The sequence below is a fragment of the Manacus vitellinus genome, unplaced genomic scaffold (genome assembly GCF_001715985.3).
Source record: "Manacus vitellinus isolate BGI_N305 unplaced genomic scaffold, ASM171598v3 scaffold_72_pilon, whole genome shotgun sequence".
Taxonomy (NCBI): domain Eukaryota; kingdom Metazoa; phylum Chordata; class Aves; order Passeriformes; family Pipridae; genus Manacus; species Manacus vitellinus.
The window spans coordinates 2,273,322-2,293,444 of record NW_021940764.1 but is presented as its reverse complement, the minus strand read 5'-3'; the positions used below and the strand labels follow the sequence as shown (position 1 = coordinate 2,293,444).

At 46.3% G+C, this 20,123-nt stretch overlaps 1 protein-coding gene across 3 annotated transcripts; it reads right to left on the bottom strand.

Moving 5' to 3' along the window:
• Positions 1 to 2,256: 2,256 nt before the first annotated feature.
• DDX42 (DEAD-box helicase 42) lies at positions 2,257 to 20,015 on the bottom strand. Of its 3 annotated transcripts, XM_018084583.3 has the most exons (18): positions 19,994 to 20,015; positions 18,476 to 18,712; positions 17,304 to 17,454; positions 16,671 to 16,732; positions 15,613 to 15,649; positions 14,026 to 14,175; positions 13,705 to 13,809; positions 13,026 to 13,145; positions 11,872 to 12,048; positions 11,247 to 11,375; positions 10,323 to 10,422; positions 10,070 to 10,117; positions 9,443 to 9,540; positions 8,206 to 8,482; positions 7,118 to 7,344; positions 5,816 to 5,926; positions 4,819 to 4,920; positions 2,257 to 4,264 (listed from the first exon to the last, which is right to left on the bottom strand). In XM_018084583.3, the coding sequence occupies exons 2-18, from the start codon at positions 18,694 to 18,696 to the stop codon at positions 3,587 to 3,589; spliced, it is 2,793 nt and encodes a 930-aa protein (XP_017940072.3). In that variant the 5' UTR covers positions 18,697 to 18,712; positions 19,994 to 20,015; the 3' UTR covers positions 2,257 to 3,586. The 3 variants fall into 3 exon arrangements, with proteins under 3 accessions (XP_017940072.3, XP_029820295.1, XP_029820294.1); XM_029964435.1 differs by lacking the exons at positions 15,613 to 15,649; positions 18,476 to 18,712; positions 19,994 to 20,015 and having other exon boundaries at positions 17,304 to 17,325; XM_029964434.1 differs by lacking the exons at positions 17,304 to 17,454; positions 18,476 to 18,712; positions 19,994 to 20,015 and having other exon boundaries at positions 15,613 to 16,026; positions 16,671 to 16,734.
• Between the last annotated feature and the right edge of the window lie 108 nt (positions 20,016 to 20,123).

Below are 20,123 nucleotides of genomic sequence, written 5' to 3'. Positions count from 1 at the left end.
CCCAACCTCACCAAAGAGCTGGAGACGATGCTGTGAAGGGAACGAACGAGGTGTTTCCCGAGCGTGTTTCCCAGCCGTGCCTGGAAAGATGCTGATCCTCACGCTGCGGGCTCCTTTCTGCATGGAGAGCCAGGGCAGGGAGAGCAGCTGGAACAACCCAGCTCCCTTTCCCTCACAGCCAGTGTGCAAAGGGACCATGAGCTCTCACTCCTCCCTACCTGGCCCTAAAACGAGCCATAAAAACCTCCTTTTCTTCCACGTGCAAGTGACTGATGTGATGTCTGTGCATGCAAAATCTTGAAACAACCCTCCATGCTCACTCCTACCTCTCCAGCGTGTGTAAAGCCAATTCCAAAGCTCACAGTCCTGCCTCTGGAGCACCAGCTCTGGCCTTGTCCAGCCTGGGAGAGCACAGAGTGCCCCCAGAGCCCTTCTGCAGCCCACCCTGCCCTCACTCACCTCCAGCTCATGGATGGTGTGAACAGGGAGCAGGAGTCACTGGGATATGGTGGGCTGAGGGAGGCAGGACAAGTTCCATGGCCTGGAAGGGTGCAGGAAATGCCTGGATCCCCCACACTCTATCCATGAACTCACAGCCCCTGCATGCAAGAGTTGTGGCCCTGTCATCTCCCTGCAGGCTAAAAACGAATAAAGAGAGTCTGTCTGGCCTGTTTCCATCCTTGTGTTCCACTGTGGACACAGCAACAGATGAATTAAACACCGTGTTTATGGGTTTATACCATGGGTGGGAAGAGACCTTAAAGCCCATTTCATTCCAACCCAAATCACAGAATCCCAGAATTGTTTGAGTTGGGTGGGACCCTAAAGATCCTCCAGTGCCACCCCCTGCCATGGGCAGGGACACCTTCCACCAGCCCAGGTTGCTCCAAGCCCTGTCCAACCTGGCCTTGGACACTTCCAGGGATCCAGGGGCAGCCACAGCTTCTCTGGGCAACCTGTGCCAGGGCCTCCCCACCCTCCCAGGGAAGGATTCCTTCCCAATATCCCATCTAAATCTACTCTCTGTCAGTTTAAAGGCTCCAGAAGACAGTGCAGGGTGAGGGACACCAGCACCACCTCCCAACCAAGGAGCCAAGTGCTGTTCCCTGTGGGAAGGGCACAGCTGGGAGGTGGCAGCAGGGGGAAAACAGGCAGAGGGGGGACTGATGTGTAGGCATAGAAACAGGAGCAGAGTGCCAAGGATTGCATTTCCAAGCCAACCTGAGCTCCCTGGAAGGGATTTGCTCAGCTGGGCTGTGCTCTGGTCTCTTTGGAAGACACCAGCACTGTTGCCACTGCAAGATTTCCTCTCAGGGCAGCTGGAATGCTGCTCACACTGCTCCCTTGTTCTGTGGGCATGGAATCAACCCTCCTGTGGACCTGACACAGCCCTGAGAGCTGACATTGGTAGCTCTCTGTCACTGCTCAATATTTACTCACTCAACTCCCAGGAGGCTCCTGGTAGCTGAGAGAGGGGTGAGGAATTTCAATAATCCTACAAAGAGCAGAGGGAAGTGTTAAAAAGAAGGGGAGAAACCCAAGCATATGCCTCACAGGGGGCCAGCTCCCAGTGGCAGCGAGCTGGGATCTGGGAAGGGAGGGAGCAGATGGCAGCTTCAGACCATGGAGCTATTTTTGTATTTTGTTTTGAAACTCTGATCTTTAATTGTGCAGAGTGATAAACCTTCAGGGTGAGGAGGGGAACACAACAGCTTGCAAACCCCTGCCACAGCTGCCCTGGAACACACTTGTCTTAACACCAAATGTGCAGAGCTCAGACCAGGGCAACGAGGCTCCTGCCTGGACTGTGATGAGGGAATTCTGGAAGCTGTTTTAAAAAACTCCAACTGACAGAGCTGTCAGTGAGGGGGCCCAAATAATCCCTTGGTGTCCTGACTGAAGTCAGTTCCCATGTAAGTCACATCATGAGGCTGCTGCCGAGTTCTCTTTCCAGGTCTGCCAAGGACCCCATGAAAAGCTGGGATGAGTCACATGTCCTGGGCTGTATCCCTTCCTTTTATAAAGTGGAGAACAATCTATTCCCCGGGAGGCTTTGAAGCTAAAACAGGGCTTGTGAAACAATTTGGGGGGGAAAGATACTGACAAAAACCCACAGGAAGTCTTTTATCAACTACAACCCACAACTCCTGGTGGAAGAGACACACACACAGTCAAATCCCCAGGCAGTCAGTTCTCCATCCACATGCCAGAGCAGCCAGAGGAGGAGGAGGAGAATAAAAAAGCACATGCTGGATATTTTTGTACCAGTAATAAAACATTTACTAGAGCAAGCAGAAAGTAAATGCACAGCTGATAAAGAAAAACATCACAATGTCACAAAACCCTGACAGCTTCTGATACTTCTCCCAGTGGAAATGAGCCAGCAGTGGGTGCTGACATGTTCCAACAGAAAAGTTCTTCCCTACCTTGTGGCAAAAACAAAACAAAACAAAACAAACAACCAAGTTAAAAAACGGATAATACACACGAGTTAAAAATGGGCAAGCAAGATTTTACAGATTTCCTATATGTGTTCAATATGGGGCCAGATTTGAGCTGTTCCATTTCATTCACTGCTTTTTGGGTTGTCCCTAAAGGCTTCTGAGCAGCAGATCCCTGAATTTCTGAGTGAAGCCTCTGCCTTTAGCAATGCTTCCTGGGGGGCTCCAGCCTCTGATTGTTGTGGTGGATCTACACTCTTTTCCCTTTTTTTGCTTTTAATTTGAAGAAAGCACTCAACCCTCTCAGAACAGAGGGTGGATAGGCACAGCAGAGAGACAGGTTTGCTATGCAGGCTTCCACCAGAATGAAGGATATTAGGAAAGAAGAGGTTCTTTGAAAGGAAAAAAATACCTGGGCAATGGGACTGGGACTGATGTACTGACCACAGACAAGCCAGGGAGTCCAACCTACACTACATGTGAATTTGTGGTTTGCTGGGCTGGAGAAGGATCCCTTGAACAGCTCCATAAAAAATAAAACAAAGGGAAAGAAAAATCAACTTGCTCCATCCCACCTTCAGCAATGCAAATTCATACATTCTCAGTTGATGGGGAGAGAGGTAAAGGGCAACCAGGAGGCCAAATTATTTGGGAATCAGAGAATACGTGAAGAGGAGATAGGGGAAGAACTCACCATACTGACCAAACTGCTGAGGGATTAATGTCTACCAGGCAGGTCCTGAGCATCTCTAGGTGGGCTGGACTGGTTTGCAAATGTGAACGCTGGTTAAGAAAAGACTAATTTATACTTCTATGGACAACAGTTTCTCCATGTTCCCAGGATGTGGAACAGCTTCCTTTTGTCAAGAAGATCTGTTTAAATCCAGCAGAGTCACTCGAGCACTGAGTGTTTCAAAGCAGAGCCCAGGGAGCTTTACCAAAGTGACTTCTCTGACTATGCGTGGTGTGTGCACGTCACGAGCGGGTCTGGCCGCAGATGGACCGGCCCGGACTGGCACGGGGGCCTTCGTGGTTTCCTCCTCCTCCCCCAGCTGCTCAACAACCAGTTCCCAAAAACCCCTAAGAAATCCTCTGGAAAAAGACAACACTACCTGCCGAGGTTCCAGGCCGCGAAACCCCGGCTTTTAACTGTCCCACCGGCTCTTCTTCCGTTTGGGGGGCTCCGGGACGGCGAAACCATCTGTCTTGCTTTCCCGGCTGTTGGCCTCCTTCCTGCTCTCGCCGTTCCTGCTCTCGTTGCTCCTGCCCTCGCTGCTGTTCCTGCTGTCCCCGTTGTTGTTGCGGCCCGGGAAGTCGGTGAAGTGCCGGCCCTCGCCGTGGCGATGGATGTCGCCGTGCCGGCCCTCGCCGTGCCGGGGAGCGTCGCTGTGGCGGCCGCCGCCCTCGCCGTGGCGCTGGACATCGTTGTAGCGGCCACCACCGCCCTCGGCACGGCCACCACCGCCCTCTCCGCGCCGCGGGACCTCGTTGTGGCGACTGTTCCGGTTGTCGTTGTACCGTTCTCTGGCAACGCCACCAACGCCGCCGCCCTCTCGGCTGTTGGTGCTGGCACTTGTGCTGTTGAAGCCCTGTGCTCCCCCCGGGAAGGTGGGCACGCTGCTCAAAGTCCCTGTGCTGGTGAAGCCCGGGACGCCCTTGGCCGCCGCGGCGGGGCCGTCGGGGTTGGCGGCGTTTTGCTGCGCCGAACTCGTCGGGACGGAGTTGAGGCTCCCGGCGCTGGTCCAGCCGCTGGCACCCGCGGCAGAGCTCCCAGTCTTCTGGTTGTTTAAACTGGCGGCGACAAAGTGGCTCTTGTACTGGGACTGCAGGAGAGGGGAGGGAGAGAACAGAGGGCAGGTTTGGCTCTGCACTGCCCTGCAGGACGGGCAGCGATCGCGGGTTCACGAGCCTGTCTTGGATCGGGGGGATCCCCCAGGAAACAGTTCCTGGAAAAATCTTGGCGTGGTTACATTCCTGCTGTGCTTATGAACACAGAATTAGTAATGGGCATCTGCTACCAGAGCACAGAAACAAGGGAGCTCCTATATGGTGGGGTTAATTTTCACACTGAAGAGAAAGAGTTTCTCTGTTCCCCCTTTTTTTGGATTGCAATTACACTATTGTTGCTAAGCAACCTCAACAGGATCGAGCCAAGGAGCAGAATCCAGGAGGGAAAAAGAGCAAAGAGGCAGCAGAAAACAAAGCAAGTTTGGCAAATTTGTGCAAACACGTTCAGTCCAGCCTGCACATGAATTCCACCACTTCACACTGCAGTGCTCCGAGTGACACGGGCACAACCACCAAGCTCAACTTCCCTGAAATCAACGGGGCTGCTGCATTTTCAGGGGAGAAAATGAGTCCAAGTGATGGAACCAACCTGGAAAGCTGCTTTCATTGCTGTCAGCCTGTCCCCCATGGCCCCTGTGGATGGCTTGTAGGCCTCGTAGTTACTCATCACACTGTTGTTGTTTCCACGGTCCTGTGCAAAAACACAAAGGGCAACTGCAGAGGTTTATCCCACACAGACACTCTCAGTTCAGCTACTCTCCAAATCTACCTTGACCCTGCACCCAGGAAATTCATCCACTAAGGATGACAGACTTGTGGGAGCCCTGAGCAGCAGAGCCATGACCTCGAGGACCATGAAGTAAAGAAGCATTAAGTCTTAGTGAGTGAGTGACAGGTAACAGTTTAACTGCAGTTTCCAGCTCCCATAGTGCAATTAAAAGTAAAATGGAATCAAATGGAGTTTTTCACACAGGTCACAGGACAAAGTGTGAACAAGGTTCCAGCTGTGGCTTTTGGAAAGATGCTGAACATGGAAGTGTCCAAGGCCAGGCTGGACAGGGCTTGGAGGAACCTGGGCTAGTGGAAGGTGTCCCTGCCCATGGCAGGGGGTGGGACTGGATGAGCTTTAAGGTCCCTTCCCACCCAAGCCATTCTGGGATTCTATGACATGTTTTCAACAGCTCTGCCCCTGTACACACTGGCAGTGAGCTCATTTCCTAGCACAGATGTGCCTCAGTAAGCATCCCCAGTGCTGCAAGATTTTTTTCTGCCAAGAATCAGCCTGGAAATGGCTTTTCAAGTCATTTATTAGCATTTATTTTGCAGCGACAGTCTATTTTGGGAAGAACCTGCAAACCTTCTGGATCACTCTGGCCCTAAGGAGGGCAGCTCTTGGCAAGAGGAGAACAGCACAGGAGAGTTTCATTTGAGATCTCTGATACCAACTCTGAAAGATGCTGAGCTATGAAACCCTTGAAAGCACAGGCTGTAATCCAGTACTGAGATTGTTTAAATTAAAGAGCAATCAATACCAAGTGTAAAAGTTCCAAGAACCTGTAAACAACCTCTTCAGCATCTCTACTTACAGAATTTTCTGAGCCCAGCCCGGGGCGTTCCCGGTACCCCAAGCCACCACCACCAATATTCAGCTTCTTGCCTTTCCCTCCTTTGAACCGGGATTTCCGGAACCACGGATTCTGTAACAGAAAGGACAAATGTTTCTCCTCACGGGGAATAAGGAGCTTCATAAATGCATGTAATGAGGCTCAGAAAAGAAGGATTTGGAGCATTTGAAAATAAAAAAACGTAAATGCTGTTTTCTGTTCAACCACACAGCTGCTGCAGCCACTTCTGTCACGTGGGTCTGAAGAGTTTTTGCTACAAATGCTTTCTATGAAAACTGATTTTATGCCCTCAACTTCCATCCATGTTTAAGTTTTGGGGGGTTTGCATTCTAATAAACCCAGGAATCAATACAATTTCCAGTGCCATCACTTGGGAGCTCTGCACTTGCTCATGCTTTGGTTTCTCTGGTTTAGCCCACTGCTCGCTGGAAGAGAAATGAGGGTCTGTCAGCAAAACTTCCTGCACCAAGCAGTGGCCAGGAAATGTCACCCCAACCAGACCTCCTGTTCCCAGGTGTTTAAATAATGGTTGGCTGCACCTCTTTTTGTGCCCTCCAGTCTCCAAATCTGAAGAAGCCGGTTGGCCAAACCATTCTGCTTTGACAATCTCCTTTCAAAGGCAGCCTGAGGAGCTCTGCCCCATAAATTCTGTCCCTTCTGCTGTTTCTGTACCTCAGAAAAAGTATTTATTCTGGCAGCTGCTGTTCAAGATGCTTGGCAATGAAGCCACAGGCATGCTAATCCATCTGTGAATTTGGGAATGACCAAAAAGCCTTTGCTCTCTTGCAGTTACACAGGCAGCAAAAGACAAAAAATGAAAGAGCTGATGAGTTCAGTGGCACAAGCACAACTGCTGCAGCTACCTGTCATCCCTATATATAGCAAATCTGCCAGAGAGCACTGCCAAGCACATGGAGTGATCAAGCAACAAAAGGGAATGTCCCTGTAATTGTTTTCTAGTTTAGCTTTCAACTCAGCTGCACCTCCCAGGTGCCTGCCATAAAAGTGCATCGAAAATCTGATTGTAATGAGACACTGGCATCAGCCAGATTACAGCTCCTAATTTCCTAGGCAGTGCCTGGCCCCAAAATAGATCACATACTGTGTTCCAAAATACCCATGGATTCTTCCAAAGGCCATTAAAAACACTGGGAAGCCTACTTTAAAACAGGACACTGCCAACACACGATGGAGCCAGAAACGAGTCCCCCGGCCCTGGTTTTGTGCTGGTCGTGGAATGAACCTTCCTCTACTCATCCATACCTGCATTGCCAGATCCAACAGCTCTTTGGAGACATGTTGATTGGCACCTTCCAGGTTTCTGACGAGGTCCCCAGCGAAGTTGCTGTCCTTGGGAGTCAGCAGAGTGTAGGCAACCCCCTTCTCGCCGGCGCGGCCGGTGCGGCCGATCCTGTGGGTGTGGGTGTCTATGTCCCGAGCCACGTCGTAGTTGATGACAGTCTTGATGGAAGGGATGTCCAACCCCCGAGCTGGAATGAAGGGCAACATAAGGGGAAGTGTGTGGTTATCCCCAGTTAACTCACAGCAATCCCACTCATACCAGCCTGTCACCTCATTCTGCTCCAGCACACCAAAGGAGTTTCCACAGGAACACATCTCGGTTAATGCACCTTTCCTGGGCTTCAAGGTCAGGCTGGATGGGGCTTGGAGCAACCTGGGCTAGTGGAAGGTGTCCCTGCCCATGGCAGGGGGTAGAATGAGATGACCTTTAAGGTTCCTTCCAACCCAAACCATTCTATGATTCTAAAACTCTTCAGTGCAGCAACACCTTCTCTAACTTTCATATAAGTTACACCAATCCCCAAATTTACAGGACTGGAAATGGAAGGGATCTCTTTAAATGGCTGTATTTCCAAGGAAGACAGAAGGCTTTATCAAAGGACACCAAAATTCACTCTTTGTTCAGCAAACATCTGTGTACAAAAGCTGTTCTAGTGCAGGTTTCAAGTGTGTTCACCTCTTCATTTAAACATGTATAATGTCAGCTGATGAATGAATAGCAACAACTTCCTTAAGACACAGCTTATTTTCCTTCTGTATATTAAACAATACATCAGCCTAATGCAAGCATCATTAGGAGACTAAAAATAACCCCCCTTGCTAATGCTGTCATTCACAGGCTTGTGGTGTGTCCTGTGCAGGGCCAGAGCTGGACTCGATGATCCTCGTGGGTCCCTCCCAACTCAAGAGAGTTCTGTGGTTCTGAAAAGCACCTGGAACACAGTGCTCTGAAAATGCAGAAGCCAACCTGGCTGCCTTCCACTGAAACAAGTTTGCCTTTCTGCTGATCCCCACAGTGTGCACGGGCTGGCTCCCAGAACCTCACGCACCTGCCACGTCGGTCGCCACCAGGATGGGGATCCCCTTCTTCTTGAATTCTGAAATGACTTTATTCCTCTCACTCTGGTCCATGTCCCCATGAAGCAGCCCCAGGTTATGATCCTCCTGCTTGAGGTTATTGGCCAGTTCTTCTGCGTTGGCCTTCTTGGTGACAAACAGGAGGACGCTCCCGGAGGACGTGAACTCCACGAGGCGCCGGGTCAGCCAGTTCCACTTGCTGGGGCCAGAGGGGAAGATCTCCACAATCTGAGTGACATCTTCGTTTGCCTGAGGGGAGAAATGTCCCTGGAGTCAGGAAGAGGGGAGGTACAAGCTCTCTGTGCACCCTGAATCAAAAGGAATAAACGTGCAGTCCAGCTCCCGGCACCACCGGGGAGTTTCCCTGAAAGATTTAATTTTTACACGGTTCAATATTATTTAATTCAAGGATGATGCTCTCATAATACAGTAATAATTCAGATCAAAGAATAAAAACCCTGTGATTGAGCTGGGAAAGCTGTTTCTTTTCATAAGCAAAATTTAGCAGGAAAAATTCCCAGAATGAAGGGGCTTCAGGTAGCCATTAGTTTTTTGTTATAAAGTAACATCATATTCCTGATGGAAAAAATAAACACAGAGAATTGCTGAAAAGAGAAATGTTCTGAAGGCATCCTGTGAAATTTCTCAACAGTTTTCATATATAATAAGCAAAGTTTCCCTACAGCAAGTTTCCCTCTGCCCACTTCATCAGCTTCCCACCAAATCCTCAGCCTGCTGATAGTTCAGCTGCTACTGTCAAGCAAGTCCAGCATCAACATTCCCACATAACCCAGCTGAAAGACATTGCAACTTAAGCTTCAAATCCTTCATTGCAACATAAATAAAAAAATAAAAATCATTGCAAATTAAATAAGAGAAAATAAATAAAGCTCTAATGGGTTTATTTATATTTTTGTGACAAAATAAAAGGATATACCCATGATTCAGCCTAATACAAAAAAGTTAAAAAATAAATCACTTCATTAATGGTGTTTCCCTCCTTGATAAAACCTTCCACCACTACATTTGTTGGAAGAAAGGTCAATAAAATAAAGAAAAACCCAACCACAAAACTTTACTATTTTTTGTTAAGCACAAAGTATTTACTCTTAAATATAAATGATGACTGCTGCAGTTTAACTTCAGTTTCAGAGACCAGAAATGGAACAATTCATTGCTCTGATTGTCTCACAGGTGCCATGGCATTACCTCTCCAATGTCTCCCTGCACAACCCGGATTGGGTCGATCAGAATATCCCGGGCCAGCTTCTCGATCTTCTTACGGAACGTGGCACTGAACAGGAGAGCTGGAAGAGAAGCAGGGTTTGAAATGGAAACTTGCTTTCAGAACTGTGAAAACACAGCACAGATGTTGTGAACGAGGGTCTGGTTCATTCCTGAGGAATCTGGAGGCTGAGTTCTGTTTTCCAGGTTCTAATGGGAATTATCAATCGCTCTCAGAACGCCTCAAAGCGTGGGAACACGTTTCCTGGCAGCTGGAATGCTGATAATATGTGGCACTGCTGGGAACTTTCTCTCATGGCAGCTCAGAACACTGAATTTCCAGGCATTATGGACACGAACTCAGCTCATCAGCTTTCCTCTGAGTGCAGCCAGTGGAGGGATTAGAGTGAGGAGCAGCCAAATCCCCACGAGCCACAACTGCTCCCTCCCCACAGCCCACGCTCAGAGTCACACCAGTGCACTCTGGCACAAGTCTCCTTGTGTGGTTGTGTCCAGAACTGGGAATTCATGCTCTGCTCCAGACTCCTAACTGGTGCCCCACCACAGAGCCTCCTGTGACTCTCAGGAGGTTACTCTGAGACCTTTACTCACTCTGTCTGTCGGGACGGACGTGGCTTGCGATTGACCTGACCTGATATTCTGGAAAGGAGAAGAAATAACGCTCTAATCACCACTGTTGCTCATTATTTAGGAGAATAACTAAAAATGCAACTTCACTGCTTTATTTAACAGACAACCACGGGATGAATGAGTGCCTTTCACTCAGTATTTCATTTCACAGTCCCACTAAGCTGGGACTGGACACCCCTGCTTTCCAAAACAGTGACCTTTGTTCAATACCTACCAAACCCCATATCAAACATTCTGTCAGCTTCATCAAACACAAGGTAAGTGACTCTTTGAAGGTTTGTAGCTTTCTTTTTCACATGATCAATCAAACGACCCTATTAAGAAAAAAAAACCCAAGTTTTTAAAGTGTATTTTAAATAATGTTGATATATACAACCTTTGAGTACTTCACTGCTTTTTATCCTCACTTACCAGAGACTTTGAACAGAAAATATCTCAAGGTTTCAGTCTAGAAATGTCAATATTCAAATCATAGAAAGATTCCTAAAACTCTCATCAACTATGCCTGACAAGCTGAATTTATAGCTGTTTTTTCAAGGTTAACAGTTTAACAATTTTCCATTCTTCCTTATAATTAAATTTTAAATGTGAACTGCCAACTTAATCCCCCAATTTCTGGCAAGGGAGTTTCTCATACTTTCTTTTCTTGCCTGGTACCAAATAAATAGCCACAATGAAACTTTTTCCAACCATTTGTTGCTCTGTTTTGTCCAAACTCACAACAGTTTCTGCAATAAGCAAAACCAGTTGTCAGTGGTGCTTGTTCAGCACCAACACCCATCCTGATTCAATGTTTCAACCCTGCAGTGTTACTGCCACTGGCTCCACATGGATTCAGGAAGATGACACTCAAGATCATGACATTTTGGGAATTCTCTTTGTGAATTTAAGGCTCAGCAATCAGAAGTTGGTGTTGTGCCCAGCTGACACAAACAGACCTCACTTGCTGCTCTGTAACCTCCTCAGTTTCTCTTGGGAGAGGATTAAACTCAACAGATTTGCTCTCAAATCTGACAGCCCGTGAAGAACTCGGGTCTCAGTGACCAGAGAACTGATTTTGAATCACACTGGAATTAAAGATCTGTCTCAGCTTCAGGTAAGCAACAAAAAGCTGCCCTGTGTGCACACAGGTACTTACAGGGGTGCAGACCACGATCTCTGCCCCCTCCTGAAGGGCTTTGGCTTGTTCCCACATGCTCCCTCCTCCGTACACAGCCACGGAGCGCAGGTTGTAGGCCTTCCCAAAGCGCTTGCACTCCGAGTGGATCTGGGAATTGGGAACAGACACATCACAGGCCACGTCAGACAGCTCTGAGAAAACACATCTGCCTTGGAAATACAGCCCAGCTCCTGAAACACACCTTTCAGCTAATAACTTCACAAAATTATTCTGAAATCCTCAAGGTTGAATACTTGAACACGTGGACAAGTTTTAGTAATTTGAGAAACTGTTTTGGGCATCCAACTGTAATTCAGCCTGCAGGCTCTATCTTTTTACACATACAGTTTGTAGCAATGGATCCACAGCATTCTTATACTTGAAAATAACATGGGAGCACTGTGCAAAAATTTAACATTTCAGATTTGTCCTGATCCTTCAAGAAAAAGGTGCAGGGAAGAGCTGTGAGCTGGAGCCACGCTACTCATGCTCAGAGCAGTTTCTTTTAAACCCTTTGCTGAGGTTCTCTGATAATTTTTGCCCAGAGTTTTGTCTTCTTCTCCAAGAACTCTGGAAGGCACACACAGGAATGCCACACACCTACCTGCTGGCAAAGCTCTCTGGTGGGGCAGACAATCACTGCAATGGGACCATCCCCTGGCTCCAGCTCCTTCTGATCCATGATGTGAATCAGCATCGGCCAGATGAAGGCTGCTGTTTTCCCACTTCCAGTCTTAGCTATCCCAATCATGTCTCTGCCACTCAGTGCAACTGGAACACCCTAAAAAGAAGGAGGTTCTAAGCCCATATTATGCCTACCTCAGCATATCCTTGTGCTAGACTTTACATGAAAACTCAGGTAACAAGAGGAAAGCACATTACAGAGGACTCACAGCAACAATATGTCAATGCTTACAGAGTTTTACTGCCAAGTTCAGATCTGAATTAGTCTGTTTTTAGGGCTGGAAGCCATTACCATGTTGGATTGATGGTATCCTGTATGAAATCAATGTCTGGGCACAGTGCAGCAGCCCAAGGATACAGTTACATGTACACAAATGAACCCTGTGCAGTTCTAAGAACATTAAAAGTCCTCTGAGCCTGTTCTTTCTGTAGCCACTCTGAGTGCTGAAGGCCTCAGTTCATCCCCACTGCTGCTACAAGGGCCTCTCAACCACAGGGTTTTACAAATACTAAGGACTAAGGTCCTAAAATGCATCACTTGGACCCAGCATCACATCCTTCTTTGTACCTCAAGAAAAGCATCAGCAGTGGTGTGGTTAAAATCACATTATTGATAACCTTAATCACTTATGGCAACCAATCCACAGATGCAGTAATTCCCTTTTGTTTGCATGGCTCTTAAAGGAATAAATTTGTCAGTGGATGGCTCTTTATTCAGCTACTGCTATTTTTAATACAATTTCTAAATAAAAAACAAAACAAAAATCCTCCCCAAAGCTTTCACACATTTCTATAAGGAAGAGATGTCACTTGAATGCTCTTCAGTCTTCATCAAGAGACAAATGAAGAAAAGGATATGGATATATTTACAGTGGTCACTTAACAAGAACAAAAGTGGGTAAACCTCTATTTAAAAAATATCAAAGCTATTTTCCTGGAAAAACACAAATTCTCTGTGACAACTCTCTACAGACAACCAGAACTGTAGCTATCACATCCTCATATGGACAAGAGGCCTTGGCATGGGTTTGATTAGTTTTCTTTAGATGTTAGAGCAGCAGCAACAACACTCACCTGACATTGTATTGGAGTGGGTTGGGTATACTCTGATTTCCTAATTTGATGCATAAGTTGCTCATCAAACCCAAAATGAGCAAAACTACTGCCAGGCCTTGGAGGAGCAGCACCAGAGACCTTGGAAACACAAACAGAGCTTTGTTTGTGGAACAGTAAGAGAAAAACAAAGAGCAATCTGTACAAAAAATAAAAACAGGGTATCACTGCCTCTGAAAATGGATTTTTACTTTATGAACAAATGCAAATTCCAGAGGAGTTGTGTAACTAGGACTTGCAGGTATGAAAATTTAGATTAAGTGTCAATCAAGACGAGCTACTAAACGTCACAATTACCTCCCTGTATAATTGGTGTTCTTATGATTCCCTTCATAGAAAGTCACCCCAGTAACATGGCACAAATGGCAAAAGAACTAATTTTTGCATCTAACTTTTCCAGTTTTAATTCCCAGCTCTGGAGTTCTTTATTCCAAGTGCAACCATGCAATCCTGGCAATCCTCACTGCCCACTTCCACAAACCCAGAGGAGACTTTCACGAAATCAAAAGTCACTGCAGGTGTCTGAGAGGCTTGGATTGAAAAACTGGAGTTCCTTGTGAAAATCTCCATTAAAACAAAGATTATCCAAAAGGAATGGGAGGGAAAAGCTGGTGACAGGACAGTTTTGTGTCCAGCTTACCCGGAGGTTCAGCTTGTGCCGTAACTCCACCACCTGCTGCGGGGTCAGGCTGGTGATCTCCTCGTGCTCATCATAGAAATTCTTCTCAAAGGGTGGATATTCAATCTGCAAGGTAGTTTATTGCTAAGTCAGTCCAGACTCAGGATTCCTTTCTTTCTGAGGTTCTTAACTGTCTGCAAGTACATTCCTTTAATATGAAGCTATTTCAAGGACCTTTAATGTGACTTACCTACGACAGCACTGAAACATTATGGGACCTCCTCGGCTCCTGCTTTCTGGAAAGCCTCAAACAGAACAAAATGGAATAAAATCCCTTCCTACCTCTGAGTGGTCAATAGGTGGAAGAGGATCAATGATTTTTTTGGAGGGTGCAATCGGGTTCCCATCACTGTCATACTCCAGGTTATCCTCTTCCTCCTCCTGGACCACACCAGCAGTGGGGTTTTCAGCCATGTAGCGAAAATACGCTTCCTGCAGCAAAACAGATCAGCACCATCACACACAATAGGATGCAAAATTAGCACTGTTTGTTCAAGTGATGTGTAAATGCTAAATGGCTGCTTGCTTTCATACCCACCACTGAGGAAAAAAAACCAGCCACATTCACTAGAACTGATTCTTCCAATAAACATCAAGAGATCTGTCCAGAAGGACAGTAAGCACAAATGAAAACAACTCTTAAGTGTCAGCTGGACCACAAAGTGCTTCTTAAAAACAAGCTACTCTTACATGTCTGCTTAACAACTCCTTCTACCAAGTCTTGTTATGTTTAGCAATAGAAGGGAATCTGTTCTTATTTCCACACGAACAAAGCACAAATGCTGCAGGTTTCTAACCAGAGGACACGATGTTACTAAGTATATGATGCTTGTTTTTTTAAACACACTATGCCAAACAGTTTCTTCTCTTCCCCTGACTAGACTCTAAGAAATGAAAATGTATCTAATTTTCATTGAGACAGTCAACAACAAATGTGAAAGAAACTATTTCAGAAGAGTCTTTCAAGACAAGCCCAAGTTAAGTCCCTGTCACCACTGTCACATGCCACCCTCACAGCTCACAAAGATGTCTGTGTCCCTCAGAATCCCACTGGCACACCAAGACTTTCTCAGGGAGAAAACACCAGTCTCACTTGACTTGAAACAAACGTTTAAGATCAGACTTTTAAAGCAAGGTTCAACTAAAAATATATGCATTTACTCCTCTGGTTTTTCCCCTTTCCTGGCCGATTATCCCTCGGTCTCTCAGCTATTCACTCAATAGATTGGAACAACAGCTGTCTCCAAGTGTAAGTCACCTCTGCTCAAACTTTGGCACAGCCACACTTGGAAGCAAAGGCCTTGAGGCCAGACAACCCCACCAAACTCTGCATTAATGCCAGTAACACAAGAGTTATGAATTACAACTTAGTGGTAAGGTATGTTTTGAAATGAAGTCTTTCCTCTTTACTAATTCTGTTACAGTGATGCTTATAATCCCCAATGAGAACTGGAGCTCCTCTGAAAATGAAGAGCAAAAAGCCTGATTCTTGCCCTTAACAGACACTAAATTCCACTGCAAGTCACCTCCACACTCTAACAGCCTCTCCCTGTGTCCCATGGTGACTGTGCTCATTTCAAATTTGATGAGACCCTCAGATACTGAAAAACCTGTACAGGAAGTTGAAGTTCAAACTGACTGAAAAAAATCTTCTTAAATGAATGCAATTGTCTCCTAATATTCTTCTTGAAACACCTAGAAGGGTAGAGGCAGCAGGGTGACCCCTAGAGCTTCCTGCTGAATTGTCCGGGTACTGTGCATGATACTGGAGTTTTGTTTGTACCTTGCAGTTATGTGTTTGGAGAGGGAAGGTAAAAGAAAACAAAACAACAAAAAAAAAGAAGATAGAAAGACTGCATAGGAACTCACTTGGTCATCTTCCTCTTCAATGTCATCTCGAATACCCCTGGAAAAACAAGCGGAGAAAAAAAACTTCCCTGCAAGTGTTCCACAGACTCAGCTCCACAGTTTCATTTGATTAGTGCTGAGCTCCAGATTTCGTGGCAGACACAACACTAACAACTCGGTAACATTTATAATCCCAACCCATGGAGTTTTCACATCTGGTGCCAACCATAACAGCGACCCTGCAAAGACTTCTCTTTACTTCTAGCAATGAGACTGAAAGGTTAGGACTCCGTCTTCCCAGTAGAAGCCACATCAAAGATCATCCTGGTCTAAAGCTCTTGATGCTACAGAAGTCTCATAACTGAAGAGGAATATGAGCCAGGAAGAGCAAATCCAGTTCAGAACTTCCCCAGGTGGTGATTTGGATCCGGTGTTCTGTTTCAGGACCACGTATAATCTGATCAACCCCATGCAATGCAAGTTCTAACCAATGTATCTGACATTTCTATCAAGAATCAACAGCATAACTATTTCCCTTGCTCAAAACAGCTGCAAAAATTTAAACAGTTTTTGAACTCCAAATTTAGTATCCCAATTATCACGTGCTACCTGATATACCAGCTTTAATGTCTTAAAACCTAGTTGAAGTTTGGAAGAATCTCCAGGACTCAGGTACAGCAGCACTGAGTTATTTTGCTCACATAATTGCAATTTTAAACTAAACCATCCTGATCTTTCCAAGGGTGTGGGAAGAAGAAAAACTATCCAGGCTGCTCTGGAAGGTGGCAGGAGTACAATGTGCTGCCCCAATTTCTGTGGCCTAGAAAGGCTCCTCGCGTGGGATAACTCCCAGTGTTGTTGCAGTTTACCACAGGATGCTGCCATGGATTCTTCCCTCCTATTATCCCATTTTTACAGCACAGAAGCTTTACCCACAGGGAATATCATGCACTGTTTAATGCTGTTCACTAGGTATATATCATTCTGTCTACAGAACAACCATCATCAACAAAATGCATTGGAATTGTCTCAGCACCACACAAGACAAGCAGGGATGGGAATGACAAAAGAGAACTTACTTAACGTTCTTTTTTTCTTTGTCTTTGTCTTCGAGTCTCTTCATGTCTCGAGCAGCTTGATCCTAACAGGTCATAAAATTATCATATGTTAAAAAGACCAAGATGATAAAACGTGGAAGGGGAAAATGTTCCTGCATAACTAGACCATTATGTCACAGAGATGACACTTTTTGGGCTAAACTTCCTCGTGTTCCATATCTGATTATCCTAAATAAATTCTCCTACTAATCCCTTTGAAATTATACACTCTTAAGTTTGTGGCAGTGTTGTTGAAAAAATAAATCACCCATATTCCTCCTGAAAACACTGTGCTCATAACAGAACTGTAGCTAAGAAACAGTCCATGATAAACACAAATAATTAACATTCTGGCAGTGAAAAATGCAGAAAACCTCAGTCTGATATCCAGAGACAGGCACAGCTCTGTGTTGTATTGTTTTGATGTGCTCAAAGCACTTAAGTTATTGTAAATCAGACCCACCCTCTCCCTACCTAATCCACCTTTGAGTCCTAACACATAAAAACCAAAGTTAAATGACATTTTGACTGCAGCTGCCAAAGCCCTGAGTGGCATTTGCTGCTCCTGACTGTGGCCACATCAATGAATAAACATTTCCCTGAGCTGGGTCTTGCCTCCACTTCAGCCATGAATGCTTCCAGAGGATCATCATCGCTGTCAGAGTCTGCTGACTTGGAATGAAACTGCTGCCGAGTGGGGGAATTCTCTGCAGGAATGTAGGGCAGCTCCACATTGCTGGAATCTTCCTCCTCATCCTCAAAGTACCTGAAAAGAAGCGACCAACAGCCCAGTCAGCACATAGTTTACAGCACTGTGCTGTCTTTCATGGCTTCTGAATGAGTCAGGGTTCCCACACAGGTAATAAAAGTCAGGATGGACAGTTGAGATTTATTAATTTACCTACAATTATTCGTGTCATAAGGTCAAAGTGGTTGCAGGGCAAACAGATATCATAAAATTGATCTTCATGAGTGACTCTCCTGGGCTGGTGGACATGGGATGCTTTTCTGACCCATCCCCCCTTCCCTGTGACAGATTTCATGAAATGGTTTGGGTTGGAAGAGACCTGAAAGCCCATCTCATCCCACCCCCTGCCATGGGCAGGGACACCTTCCACCAGCCCAGGTTGCTCCAAGCCCCATCCAACCTGGCCTTGGACACTTCCAGGGATCCAGGGGCAGCCACAGCTTCTCTGGGCAACCCGTGCCAGGGCCTCCCCACCCTCCCAGGGGAGAATTCCTTCCCAGTATCCCATCCAAACCTCAGTTTGAAGCCATTCCCCCATGTCCTGTCACCCCAGGCCCTTGTCAATAGTCTCTCTCCATGTTTCTTGCAGGCTCCTTTCAGGCACTGGGAGGCCACAATCAGGTCACCCCAAAGCTTCTCTTCTCCAGGCTGAACAATCTCAATTCTCTCAGCCTTAATTTATCCATTTATGCAGCCAACAGAAGGGTTAGTAAAGAACTGTGGAGCTGAATATTCATTTCCCTGTGCAAAAGACACCCAAATTTCTCCTGCTTGGCTCCAACTCTGAACACACCATGGAGTGAATAAGCTTGAACTGACTGGGGCTCAGCTGGGATCTGTTCTAGAGAGGGGAAGGCTGGAGGAGGAGAGCTCTCCGTGGGCTGCTGGAGTATCTCACAGTCCTTCAAATACATTAATGTATATTTATATATATATATGTATGTATGTATATAAATGTCACGGATACTTCTCTTGCCCTCGTAAACTTTACAACACTAAAATGTGCAGCTTGATAAGCACAAGGAATGACTGTACTCACGCATTCTCTTCATCAAAATTCGCTCTCTTTGACCCAATTTTGTAGAAGGAAGGCAGCTGAGGAGGCCCTGATTTTGCAAAGGCTGCCGAGGAACCGGCTGTTCCGAAAGCGCTGTGGGACTGCTGGGACAGCTTGGGCTCCTCTTTCTTCCCGGGTGTTATGGCAAATCCACCAAACCCAAAGCCTCTCTTAGTACCAGGTCCACCTTTATTCCAATTCATGGTGTCCTCAGTGTACCTGTTAAAATGAGAAAAGACAAATTAATACCCTTTCTGCTTTAGGAAGTTAGAGATAATTGTCATGATTTTTCTTGTTTGTGGATCACACCAGCTATGGAAATGTGAGTGACAAGTTTGATCTGCTTCCCACAGAGGACTTGGTTCTGTACTTTTCTTGTCAGTGGGAACACGTCCACAGTTCCAGAGCCAAAAAACCCCAAGTGCTTATCTTCCAAAAAAGGTCATGTCCCTCAAGGCTTACTTAAGCATATTTAAGATGTTACCTATCCTATCTGTTTGCAGTCCAAGACAAACAACCTCAGGGCCAGAACTCTGAACACCAGGAGGAACAAGAGATGAAAAGTCAGCTTGGTGCATATTTTGCATGTCCACAGTCCCATCCTTGAGTGTAAATAGCACTCCTGCAACCTCTAGAAAAGTGGGCCCAGAGCAGCAAACAGCTCCATCGTGAGACCAGACACACCTCTGCCAAAAAGTCAACTCCTTCCTCTTAAGAAACATCTTCAGCCACATACATATGTGTATATATATGTGTGTGTATATATATATACTCTATATAATATATAAGGTCTCCAACCTACATTTTTCAAACCATATTTTAAATACTACACCTACCACGTCCACCCAGACCTTGATTTTCTAAGATGAAGACTGAACTGATATATTAAGATTTAGAGTTTCCATTCTGAATAATTTAATTATCTGCATGGTCAAGTAAATCATACCTGTATGGCACTAAACAGCAAGACACCCACTGCTTTCCAGTGCATTATAATCAGCTGTCCAAAGGCTACAAGTTTCATTAAACAAATCCTCACACTGAGAATCCTTGATGAGACCAGAACTTGTGGGCAAGAGAAACAACTTCACAGTAATCCAAAAGTAAATAGTGCTGCTGCTCCCTGGACTGAACATTTACCAGTTTGGGACTTGCTCAATAAACCTCGAGTCTAGACCAGAGCTCAGGAGCAGATTTGAGGGACAATTCTGCTACTCAGCTCTGCGTGGCAGGGACTGACCCTGGAGCCCTGACACACCCTGTGGCCTTCACACCTGCGGGTCTGCGGCAGCTGAGAGCTCAAAATGTGCCACAGAGGGGTGAGAGGTGGAGCTGCACTTCTGCTGCTGACAGGGGAACCTTTTATGTTAAAACCGTTGAGTTAAAACCTGACTGCAAGGATCCTTCCTCACTGTACTTATCCACCTGTACTTATCCACCTTCTTTTTCCCCTCCCACTACCGCAGAAAATAAGGAGAACCACTTTTTTATTTCCCGTACAGCCACGAAAGCACAAGACGTGCTCAGCCTGCCCGCGGCGCCAGCGGCGAGCGAGTACAGGGATCACGGGCAGCCTCCCGAGGCTTCGCTTCCCCGTGACCGCCGTCCCGCGGGAGGGAACTCCCGAGGC